The sequence below is a fragment of the Mixophyes fleayi genome, chromosome 6 (genome assembly GCF_038048845.1).
Source record: "Mixophyes fleayi isolate aMixFle1 chromosome 6, aMixFle1.hap1, whole genome shotgun sequence".
NCBI classification, from domain to species: Eukaryota; Metazoa; Chordata; class Amphibia; order Anura; family Limnodynastidae; genus Mixophyes; species Mixophyes fleayi.
The window spans coordinates 5,661,701-5,674,830 of record NC_134407.1 but is presented as its reverse complement, the minus strand read 5'-3'; the positions used below and the strand labels follow the sequence as shown (position 1 = coordinate 5,674,830).

Below are 13,130 nucleotides of genomic sequence, written 5' to 3'. Positions count from 1 at the left end.
CTACCTGTTTTTTTTCCTTTAAAATGTTCCTAATAGTCTGCTGAGCCAAGTCTCGCCCACCGGGCTTAAATTTTCCAGCCAGCCCCTGATGAGGAGGTTAATTATGATGATTGGGCTTGATTATAAGTGTGAGGAGACTAGTGATTAAAAGGGCATTAATTATAATGAAATGGATTGATGAATATGAATGGAATGGTTTTTCGCCTTTGGATAAATCAGACTCTAATCTAAACCTAAAGCCACTATTTAAGGATGGCCCACTGCCCAAGGGCCAGAGCTGTGTGCGTTTTCACCCTGGTTAAAATTTGCCAGACAGTCCCTTCCTCCCATGTACTGTGATGTTAGCGATGAGAAGACCTCCGGGCCAGCTCAAGGAATTGCTTAACCCTGGACTCTTTGCCCACAAATCATTGATATCACTGCCAACGTTGGGAAAATAGTCCAAATGTTGCAGCATGTGTGAACCGAAAACGTTTCCTGATAGTTATCCTGTTGCAATCACCTGGATCATTACCAGGCATTTTGGTGAATGTGGTGGGAAGACGGCCCCGGACAACCACTGTAGGCCTGTGAACGAGGTCATTTGCAAACATCACTAAAGGGCCACTACTGTGAAAATGCCCATTGGTCCGGTCACCCAACGCTCAGTCATTGTCACACTTACTGCTCATAGCCGTCCTGCACAGCTCATTGCTGAACCCACAGTCGGGTCTGTCCTGTGGGCGGTTCGGTCCGGGCCAGGAGATGTGGGATAAAGCATCCGTGGGGCTAAACCAACAATAGGAAAATAATCCTCGTATTTATCATTCAAAAGAAAACTTGCAGAGCAGGGAATGCAGCCGAAATTGCAGTATGCGCGGCTAGAAAGCAACATTGATTGGTTAGATTAATCCTTATGAAATTTAAGAGTGTAATATCATTGCAACTTTATATATAATTTGTTCTCATTTATAGAATGTTAGAGTTAAGTTAATACGTTATGTTAGATGCACACTGGAGCATTTTCATACAATAATCAGGCAAATCAGCCGACATACGACTGTTGGGTCGGAAGTCGGGTTAGTGTATATAATGACGTGATGGTCGAAAGTCATTCCAAAGTGTCGATTGTCGGCTCTCTTGGTTGGTTGTACTGTTTGATATTTTGCGACCAATCACCTAACGATCATGTGGTGTGTATAAGTTTCTGATCGTTCCACGAGCAAATGCCGATAGTTCCTCGATCTGCGATTCCATTGGGGGCGTGTGTATGTCAATTTCTCATGCTTGTACCAGTCCCACGTGGTGTGGTGTCCGCACACCACTCATTTGGTAATTGGGTACTTCTAGTGGTAAAGCAATAGCAGGTATCCATTGCATTAATGCATACAGCATATGTCTGACAGTTTAATTATAAACTTTTGTCAGTGTAGTGTTATTAAAAAAAAGCAATGTTTCATTTATATGTGTATTGCTTAAGTCGTTTCAGTGTGTACAAAATTCAAATCTTTGCTCACGACAATATGGCTGTAAAAAGTCGATACCCGAACGGTCTTTCGTTAATAGTCCAAAACGTGACTATTGTGTACGCATTAATCGTCCAAGCGATCGAATGTAAAGTCATTGTAGATAACACGTCGGTCGGAAAATTCTCCGGTGTGTACCTAGCCTTAATCATTGTAGCTGTTTATTATACACATTGATTATTGTAAGCACATATACTCGAATATTAAATATATTGTTGCGCATACCTTCTTATTCAAGTAAAAAAAGTTCACATAAAAAAGGTCTCTAAAAAACATAGAAAGCTGATAACCATTAAATTATTAGTATAACAATTAAGAGAATGTTCTGGCAACGACAAACAATGAGTCTCTGGATGATACAAGTTTACAAGGTGTATAATGCAGTTCCTCCTTGTGCTGTGATACACAAGTACTCACCTGATCTCTTTCCTGGTACTGTCGTACTGAAGAACAGGGACAAACCGAGATTCATTCCCGACCAGCTGCAGATCATACACAGAGTAATTGATTAATCTCTCTCCCTTCTTATCAATGTTCAGCGGACCAGTGATTCCTATTAAATTAGAATTCAATTGAAATGTGACGTACTTCATTTTCAAATGTGCTTCATAAACAATCATCAGATTGTTACATCGGTCTGGCCCATTAATCACTTGAGTTCGTCCTGTAAGTAAAATGGTTTTCCATAAAGACGGCACTACATAATTTTAGAGTATATATAATGCTGAATAATGGCTTCCACTTTCCCATTAATGGCTCATTCAGACAAGAATGTAATAGGATGTGTGTAAATTGCACTATACGTAGCAGGAATGTAGGGGGTATCGTCATGTCAAGCATAGATGTTGTCATGGCTGCATGCCGAGAACTTAGCATAGACTATTCCCAACCCCTCTACCATCCCCTAAAAAATACTATTGTATCGCTGTGCTCACCATGTGGCATCCTGTGTACCTCCCAATATTGCTGGACAAAGGTCCAAATCGGGACTTTCCCGTCTAAATCAACAGTGGTGAAAGCCCAGACTACTATCATCTCAAACTGAATTGATACACCAGCGCATATCCCCTGCTCACATGTAGATAGGTTAGGAACACATGGTTTTTTTTCTACCAGAAGAAAAGAGAGAATTCAATATCAAAAAAGTGCAATTTTTTGCCACATGACTGAGAGTGTGGAACTCTTCTCACCGAGCAACTGGTACTGATTGTGCCCCCTCAGACTTTGCACCAGGCCCTGTCCGTCCGTGATATTTCTGCCTTGCTGGAGAAGATCCTTTAACCCCATCATGTAGAGTAATACTGAATCGTAGAGATAGGCGGCGTACGGGCTCACCTATAACACAAACCTCAACTGTTGACTTCATCTTGATCCGGGTTATATATATACATATAATGTGAGCTAACTAGCAGGGGAGAAAACAGAAGTAGTTTTTATTGGTAACACTGTGTAGATAATACAATATAAAATACGTCACTCTAGGGGGTCTATTTATGATCATTGGGCGATAATGAAGGTTTTCTATCACTGCCATACAAATTTACCAATAAAGATCGTCATGGCAGCTGAGCCGTGCTCAGGTCTCCCGGAAATACTGGCTGGCGGCAGTAAGAGGAGACTTACCGCTCACCTGGCCAGTCTGGGGACAATCTGCACATGCGTGAGTCGGCTCGCCGGGTCTACGCATGTGCGCTGGATGTAGATGCTCGGACTCGGCCCAAATTTAATTAAAAAATAAAATAATAAAGTTATTGAAAAGCATTTTTTTAAAAAAATATATAACAAAACTTTATTAACTAAAATAACACCTGCAGGCTGTATGTTGCTGCCGCCCAGCACGCAGCAGACAATGTGCACCGGGTGTGAGGAGATGTACCTGGTCCTCTGAGGAGATCTCACTGTAAAAGGGGGGTCCTCGCAGCTTGTGGTAGACCTGAGTCATGAAGGAGGCGTAGCTGTTACTGGGGTTCAGGGCTATCATGAGCACAGCGTCATAGGCCTGGATGATAGTCTGGTTTCTTTTACTGATCAAGGCGTCTTTCCAAAACACGTCCTGCAAAAAAACATATATTACAGTTATTCTATAACGAGACCTTATGACAGCGCGCACTTTGGCGGTCTGACCAATAATTATGAGAAGGCAACCAATCAGATCAGGATAACTCTATATAAGTAGTTATTAGTGCATTGATAGGCTGCACTCTAATGAAGATTGGTTTAGCTCAAAAAATGGCTGCCTGCACTGCGCCTCAAGTGATTCCTGGGGAATCAATAGGCCACAGTCTCATGTATATTATGTTAGCTCACAAAATGGCTGCCTGAGACCACAAACTGCATGATCCACAAACTACCCCAGTGAGGTCATTGCATACTTGCCAACTTTTCCTCTTTGGCTTCAGGGAGATCCCGGGGGAGGTGGGCGTGCGGGTGTGGGGCTTGACGAATGGCATAATTTTTGCCACGCCCCCTAAACGCTTGTCACAATTTTGACCAATTACAGCAGGAGGCAAGAACTGGGAGGTTGCCCTGCTTTCCTGGGAGGTCTCCCAGAAATGCGGGAGTCTCACGGACATTCCGGGAGAGTAGGCAACTATGCGTTAAAGAAAAGCATCTAATGAATCTCTAGAGACTGAAGTGTCTTTTACATTTCTGTCTCCATTACTGAAGTCATGTTGTCTTACCTGTCAGTCTTTGATTACATCTTGGTCTCCATGAAAATGGCCACCTCCATAGGCACCAATACATGGACATAGGACACAATTTCTGAACTGTGCCTTCATGCCACAGATGGCGAAGCCAACCACGTCTTGTACTGGCTCAGCATCAGGGAGAATGCCAGACTCTTCAGTGAGTGAGGGAGATCACCCCTATTTCAGGGAGTCTCCCTGACATTCAAGGAGTGTTGACAGGTATGGGTCACTGGCTCCTAGTGAGAATGCAGCACTCTCGGGTATATTGGTTCAGCCCACAAAATGGCTGCCTTCAATGTGCCTAAAATGATACCAGTGATTTCTAGTGAATTGATAGGCTCATTGAAGATTTGTTCAAACAAAAAAATGGCTGCGGTAGACGACAAAATGGCTGCCACACAAAGTACCTCAGTGAGGTGACTGGTTCCTAGTGAATGGATCGGCCGCATTCTTACACATAATAATAACTCAGACTATGCAATGGCTGCCTCCATTGTGTACATTTTAAACAGATGAGAGCCCTTAAAATAAACAGAATAAATTGGAGGGGTGGAAACTTTTTTTCAGTTTTATTTTACAATGACAAATTGGCCATTTTGCAAGAAATAAAATAAACTTTTCTTAAATATTTTTTGAGCATCTATCAGCTGCTACGGTGAAGTTTTATTGATAACTTGCAGTGGTAATATGCTGCTTGTTAATAGCGTGAGTCTTGTAGCACTTATAGATGGTTAGACACACACGCAGGAATCATAAACTTTCTGATTAGAACATTTCAGTCAGCGCGTAAGTGAAACTTACTGAAAATTTGTAATGGTATAACATTTGCTTTGCTCATATAAGTAATATGAAAGCAGCGTGGAGGAACATAATAGATAAATTAAAGATATGTGCTGACCCCCGTGTTGTGGTTTTAGTTCTAAAAGTCTTCGCAAGTGTCAAAAGCGGATGTATACAAATGGGACACCTGCCTAGGGGTGCGTATTCTCCATGGGTACCGGAGACATGTACCAAGGAGGTGCAATAATGCACCTCCACTATTAAATGCACACTCCAGCGCTATGCGTTCCAGCTTGGAGTGCATTAACCAAAAGGACAATGAGGCACTTCCTGTATAACAAGCATTTTGGTTCCATTTTTTCATGGTAATTACAATTTGCCTCATTTTCAGATCCAATTTTGCACCGAAGAATCGAGTCGTGTTCTGTATCTACTCAGAAAGCCAAATCTCTGATCTGTCGGATTTCTTTGAATCCGAACCACACATCTCTGAGATAAATATTCACATAATACGGAAATATACAAAATGGCTACATTAAAATTACATATAAACCCTTCAGGACTCACCAGAAATCCACTGAGTTCAAATTGTTGTACCATGATAAACACATAATTCCCGTCCGTCAGTCCCTGTTTTTCGGCTTCCAGCAAAATCAGTTTGGCATCTTTAGAGCTCGCCACTAAAATAATAACTGGAAGAGAGGAAGATCACGTCAGACCTACAGCTATATCCCCCAGCAAGAAACAATTAACACTGAATCGTACCCCTCACAAACTCACACAGAACACTGCATCTTGTGCAAAGCTCAAAGGATTACAAAGCACTAAAACTCCTATATCCAAGATTGTGGATACAACTACATTGAATCTAGAAATTAAACATGTCTGCATATTAGGGGTGTTAATGATGTACGTTATCTATAAATAAATATATAATTATAATTCAGAGCTGCAGACCATTTTGGCATTATCGGAAGAAACTGAAGATTCTCATTCAGTAGTAAAAATACTAGATATTTCTTGCTGTTCAATTCTTGCATTTGGGAATATCTTCACTGGTTTTCATGCCAGTTGCCGATCCAGAGGGGAAGAGTTGGGTCTGTTACTACCCCTTGCACTTAGCAGCAGTGCCTCTTGCTCTGAAATCTCTTTAACTGCTGGAAAGTAGAATCTACGTTCCAGGAGGGATTTTGAGTGACAGGTGGGCCTGTCATGTTATGGGCTGGGATGCGGAGGATATTGGGTTCCTTGTACCCCACCAGGGACAATGAAAAGAAACAGATCCAGCATGAACAAGAAAGGAGACAATTAAGTGAAACAGGGAGAGAGACAGAGAGAGAAAGGGAGAGAGAATGAGGAGTCTATTTATTATAGGGAGAAAAGAAAAATCTCCAGGGAAAACTCCTGTTTTATCAGATTAAACTGTGTTACCGGAGAAACTCGTCAAGGGGGTTACACTGAATGTTGGAGACTTTTAATCTTCATAAGGGAGCTTAATATTAATCAGCATCTGAAATAGATGGTGTCTGGGAGAAAAGCAACGCAGACTGGGATCATTAACCCAAGATCACCTACTGCTCATCTTTGTGAGCTATTACCATAAGTTCCGAATGTTGCCCCCTCTCTTGCTTGCATGCAAAGACTTATTGGTCATCTTTTCCTGACTTAAGATACTGGACTGTCTGGGACAGTCTTTGCTCCAGAATTAGAATTATATAATAGTACTTAGGCCTGTGTGCTCCTTTTTCTATGGCTCATTTTTTTCTAAGACCCGTTTTGAACTAATATATTTCTCATTTAAATATTGTGATTTTACAATCCTTAAATCCTTTATTTTATACAAAGCCATTTTTATTTGTTTAGCGGAATAAATAGATATATCTTTTAATTAACAGATACTGGTTTCCTTAAATGAACCTATAGCATGATGGTTATGTAGTTGTATTCATTGGCTATCAGATATAGGGTACATTTTTAACCCGGCCTTTGTATTATTGTATACAGTTATTTATATTGACGGCACGGTGCTCCTTCTGTACATTATCGTAAGTACAGAAAATGTATTGAGGGACTGATATATCTGACCGAGAGCATGTTTGTGTGGTTCTTTGACACGGGCTATGGCATGTTAATTGAGTATCTGGTCCGAGCCCAGGTAGGGTGAAGGCATCACCTTTTGCTGAAAGGACAAGGTAAAAAGAACATCAAGAGTCTTCCTATGTGTGAGTTAGGGCTAGTAATGGAAATATGATGAAACAAACCTGTTTAGCATAGATTTATCACAGATTACTGTAAATTGTATATAAACCCCAATTTTGGATAATCCATTGTTCCATATGACCAGGGTTACACCCAACTATTAATATGTAATATCACTGTGTTGAAAGCTTTCCTGTTTGCAGAGAATAGGTCTGTCCTGATGACTAACGGGGTAGATATAAGTGGCACATAAGTAGAAACTCTTCATCCATTGGCCCAGCCATATCTAATCCTGATTGGTTAGTTCAGTGCAGTCTACCCCTTTTCCCAGATTGGCCCCTCTGCTCACATCACCCACTAGGATTTATCTAGTATGTCAAATATTTATATTAATTTATGGCAAGGGCGTGTGTGTGTGCGTCTCATCACTACCCTTTAATGGTGTGTAATTGCTCTTTTAAGAACAACAAGTGATCAGTAAACAGTACCTATCTTAAAGTTCCCACTCTATTCCTGCATTATGCCTATACCGGCTGTAATTCTGTGGACTGCAGATTAGAGATAGTCCATTCCCTGTCTCTCTAGTGTTGAATCCAGTGTCCTAAGAAACCTTTAGTTCTGATCCAAAGTAAGTGATCTGGGGGGACCAGACACAGTCACCAGCAAAGAGGTGCTGCATCAGCTACACACATCACCCAGAAGTAAGCGGCTCCAGGTGAAGGAGCCTGGTGGTGACAGCAAATACTCTCCAGCATCCGGGGTCACTACCACGGCACGCAGTTGGCACGCGAGTCGTTAAGTGTCTGTTGGCTGAGTATCACCAGTAGGACTGGTCGGCAACGGCAGGTTAACGATGGTAAGCAGAATCCAAAGATAAATCAGCAATATATCACCTCCCCCAAATAGAAAACCCATCCTGTCACCCGTATATAATATTAAAATTGAAAAAAATGAATAGTTAGATGTACTAGAGAGTTAAAAGTTACAAATAAGAAATGGTAACGGTCGCCAAATTTATAATAACTTCCTTAATATCTAATAAATTTATACTATAATAGATATATCATTTTAAAATAGTCCTATTCTGTAGATATTCCTTAATATATGCAATGAATGAAAGTGAGAATTTACACAGCCGTTAATAACCGTACTTTGTACATACCTCTAGCAGCTGCAGCCACGACGCGGAGATTCTCCTGAAGATTCCCCGGTTTACTCGGCTCGTACTTTATCTTAGCCGTGATGGTGAAGTTCGTGGCTAGTTGGTTTTCCAATAGTGTCCACAACTCATCAATTTTCTCCCAAGTCGAGCCCTCGGCAGCTCCGCCAAACAAAGCGATATAGTGCCACGTAAAATGCTTCAGGGTCTGCTCCACGGCTTCGGAGACGCACTGAAGGGGCGACACCATTTTCACATACGTGTCATATGTGCGCGTGTTGTCGAGCTTTGGTGTCTGACTGACGAAGCCAAACATTGGAATGTTCCAAGAGGAAGCCAGCAAGCCGGTGACCTGAGGTGACACAATGCAATGGCTTCAATGCTACATTCTTTTCTAAAGGTCCCTAAGATTCTTCAGAACCTTTGTAACAGAGCCCTGATGTTACCTGGCCCTCTACCTGCAGACATCAGAGCCTGATCTGTTGTGCAGGGGACAAATTCCACAGCTAAAGCCAACCAAGTCTGTTGTTATCTGATCGTTCAGCCCACCCCCCAAATGACCTGATCTGAGGCCAGCTAAGCACACTTATGGATGGACAAATTGGACAGATCCAGTCAATAAATTGATGGGCCAATTGCACGTATCGGAGGCTGCATGTTTCCTTATTCCAATTCAGTCCACTCACAGTCCTATCCAATAATTAGGGGACAGGCTTTAACTCCCTCCCCAATATAGAGTCTAATCCAATTGGGTTTTTCCCAGGTCAGGTGATTTTTTTGGTGGGTGGTCAAAATGTGACAAGATCAGGCCAATTTGAACGTATATTAAAAATTCTACAGTTTAATGTAAAGTAATAGTGTGGTCACTATCTTGTATAACTTCACTTCAGGACTAAAACAAATTTTGCATGTCAAGATGGCTAAATATTCACCCAGTGAGCCAGAGTTATCGGGGAGCGTATCTGTCAATTTTGTGCGTATCGTTCGCAAAAATCACGCTGTGCATGGTCAGAACCGTACGATGAGCAACAGAACCCAGCTACGTCCAAGTCTGCTTAGGATGTAAAAGACACTTACCGCAGGCTACGATTTAGGGGAGGGAACGGGGTGGGAATTGTGCGGATTGACGTAGGCGATGTAGGCAATGTACAGTAAGGGTGATGCCCTGCAACCACGTCCAAGAAGTACGCTGGTTTTCTGCCGTATCTCTTGCACCATCTATAGTGCTAGTCTAAGTTCTCAGTCAGTATCGTATGCAGCTATAACATGTGTCTGCAATCAGGAGCAACTGTAACAATGTCCATTGTGTACAGAAGACATAAAGTTCACCCTAATAAATGATTTTCAAGAAAAAAAAAAAAATTAACAAAAAAAAAAAAAAAATTCCATGTATAATCATAAATGACTATAATACTGACAGGTAACATTAATTGAATATATATATATATATATATATATATATATATATATATATATATATATATATTTCTGTATGTTCTTTTGAGATGTTATATTCCACATAGGTATTGTACGTGTCCTGCAGTGTCTGGTCTAGTAAAGTAGAGTAAACCTACACCTGTAATCATCACCACACGTATCTGGAGATCCGCTCCTTGCTTAGTAGGAATGTGGCCTTATCTGTGTGGAGTTTGTATGTTCTCTCCGTGTTTGTGTGGGTTTCCTCCGGGTGCTCCGATTTCCTCCCACACTCCGAAAACATACTAATAGGTTAATTAGCTGCTATCAAATTGACCCTAGTCTCTCTAAGTCTGTGTGTGTGTATGTGTGTGTGTGTGTGTGTGTGTGTTAGGGGATTTAGACTGTAAGCTCCAATGGGGCAGGGACTGATGTGAGTTCTCTGTACAGCGCTGCGGAATTAGTGGCGCTATATAAAAAGCTGATGATGATGATGATATGCCAAGTCGAGTTATGTGCAGTTTAAAACAAACGCACACTACGCTCAGTATGTGCTTTAATGACTCAGGCAGGGGGGTATCTGCTCCTCAAACCAGTCCCAGAGTTGACTACTTTGGCTAGGTCACTGGGCCACCTGCATTTCTTTCCTTTACAATGTTACGAATAGGCAGCTGAGTCAAGTCTCCATCCCCCTCTGGGCTAAAATTTGCCGCCCCCCCCCCTTCCCCCTGAGTATGGGGTATTGTGGACAAATTTATTTCATCTGTAAAATGAGTGGATCAGACAGTCCTAAGACTAATTAATTAGTGCATTGTTGTCCTATCACAGTGCAAAATCTTAAAACTAAAATGTGGAATTGCAACTTTGTTTGATAATATTTGAAAACTTCCTCCTTTCCCCCTGTGACAGACCAGCACCCTGCTGACCAGCACTTGTGAGACTGCAAAACTGTGATGTCTGCAGGAGCCCGACCAGGAGAGGTCATTGTCCAGTGTGAAGATGAATCCAGCGATCAGCACACAGAGGGCATTATAGAGTTAGGTGCAAAGCAAAGAAAGAAAAAAAAAGGGACAAATTTGCTGTTTGATGAACCATGTTACAATGCAGCAGCAAATGCATTTATTTAATTTTTTTGCATGCAGGGAAAGTACTGGCTGCTTTTGCATGTAGTATACAAATACCGGGCAGCTTTATTTTACACTGCAATTTAGAGTTGATCTAGGACACCCCCCTCTCAACTCTAATCTGACCGCACATTTTAAATGATCTCTCCCTGCTGTGCAGCATGGTTTTGTCAAGGTGCAAATATGCTCTTTTATTTTTGCTTTGCTCATAACTCTAAAGGCTAAACCACAGGCAGCTTCCCCTGGACAAGGGGAGCAGAAGGGCACATTACTTTACTAGGCAATATCTAATGAATTCATAATATTTTAAACCCCAAACTTCCTGCAAGTTTTCCTTTACTCTGTAGAACAAACATGAGAGCAGATTTCATTCCTAATAAACGCTGATATACAGCAAAGTTCTTTCTACAAATTGATAAGTTTGTATGTTTCTAATGATCTCCGCATAACTATTTGCACGCAGGTTATGTTTCCCTTTGCATACAAGATATAATAAAAACAAATCACAGTGTATTCCTACCTCAGCGGCTTCTGGGCACACCGGGCCGAAGAGGGCAGAGATTTGGTATTCCTCAAACTGGCTGATGAAGGCATTTAGTGACATCTTGGCATTGCAACCACAATCGGCGTACACAAACTCCAACGTCCTGTTACCCAGGAGCTCAGGCTTCCATTCCATGTTCATCCTATCTATTGCCAACTGGATGGCGGAGCCCAGCCGCTGGGCGCTGAAGGGGTAGGAGAAATTCCACGGGGCCTGGAAGCCAACAAGTATCTTTGAGGACTGCGCTCCCTTGGTGTAATTAATACTACTGATAATTTGTGTTCCTCCAATGCAAAACTGGACACAAACTGTACACAGGAAAAGCCACATTGCAGAATCTGAGAGAGTTCTGAGAAATCAGATAACAAGTGTTGATTTTATCTATCCAGCCCCAGTTGCTGGCTCTAAGGAAGACTCCGCTACTGCTCACAGAGAGATACTTATACCTGTCCTCAGATTGATGTCTGTAATTCTCTAGTGCCTTCTACATGTCTCCTATTAAATAGTCCTAATTAGCAGAAATGTCTCCAGCCACCGTTTCCCACTGGCCCTTAATTCTATAACCCTTCAACTGCTGGATCTCCATGTCACGTCCTTGTGTTAACCCTCTAAGTTTACCCATTTTGCTTGCTTTTCCTACGTAAACTCTTATTTTCTATTTATGTGAGCAGTGTTGGACCAGAGGGTTGATAAATATTATCGTTTATGTAGCACATTTATTTCAAACCATAAATACACAATAATGTACACTACAATATGTATTTATTTTATGATATTTCTTATATTATAGGTCTATAAAATCACTTTTTCCACATTTTCCTTGTCTGAAACAATATTGGAGGGACTCACTTAAGTAGGAAACATTAATAACCTGCATTCGGGCCAATTCTCATATGGACGGATCGATATCCATTTTCTCCACAGACGTCTGTGACCAGATTGGACAGGACTGGCTATCTGCTTGTCAGGTCAAACAGTCAGGTCCCATGGACCTCTCTTAATGAGGTCGGCCAGTCACCCAATACACATTGGTAACCAACTAACTACATTCCACTGTGTCGGGCCTAAACTACAAGCAAACGCAATCAGAGTCTGATTGGAAGAACTTTATTATCTGACATGCAGGAAAATCTGATGACCGCAATCTGCATATGTGAATATGACAAATAACAGCGGGTTGTAGGCTTTAGTAGTTATGGCACAATGACTGGATCCTGGAAATTTGGGCACCTTGTTTCATTACTCTCAGCTAAATCATAGAAACGCTCTTCACTTGGTGATCTTCGCTGCATCCTCGGTTTTTTTCCAGGACTGAACATGACACTAAAGAAGAACAGTAGTTACTAAGAGATAACCACAAGCGTGCCTCCTCTAGAACAGCAGAGAAAGGAACGCTTAATGAAGATAAATGGTGAAGGAGAGTTGTGGTTGACAGCAGATGACTACTTTAAGTTTTCTACAAGAGATACCCCATTCTCATAGGTTCTTTAAAGGGCCTGTAGATATCATTGACATGATGTTATGTTGTTACTTTCAGTAGTTACAAATATATACAAAGCATGAATTTAAGGAAAGTATTGTTTTGATCCATTATGTTTCTAATAAGAATTATACACTGAACTTGGAGTCACCAAACTAGACCTTTTAGCCAATATTTTGTTTGGAACGCTTAACTGGGCAATAAAAATAGAGTTAATTGCTCTGCTGTGATAA

At 41.4% G+C, this 13,130-nt stretch overlaps 1 protein-coding gene across 1 annotated transcript in view; it reads right to left on the bottom strand.

Annotated features, from left to right (window-relative positions):
- The window catches only part of LOC142160666 (guanylate cyclase 2G-like), a 37,522-nt gene extending 24,813 nt beyond the window's left edge, over nt 1-12,709 (bottom strand). Inside the window, exons 1-8 of the mRNA XM_075215526.1 lie at nt 12,661-12,709; nt 11,394-11,725; nt 8,337-8,685; nt 5,543-5,667; nt 3,382-3,558; nt 2,696-2,840; nt 1,923-2,058; nt 665-768 (exon numbers count right to left, since the gene is read on the bottom strand). Coding sequence (XP_075071627.1) covers nt 665-768; nt 1,923-2,058; nt 2,696-2,840; nt 3,382-3,558; nt 5,543-5,667; nt 8,337-8,685; nt 11,394-11,725; nt 12,661-12,709 — 1,417 coding nt within the window. The remainder of the gene's footprint in view (nt 1-664; nt 769-1,922; nt 2,059-2,695; nt 2,841-3,381; nt 3,559-5,542; nt 5,668-8,336; nt 8,686-11,393; nt 11,726-12,660) is intronic.
- Between the last annotated feature and the right edge of the window lie 421 nt (nt 12,710-13,130).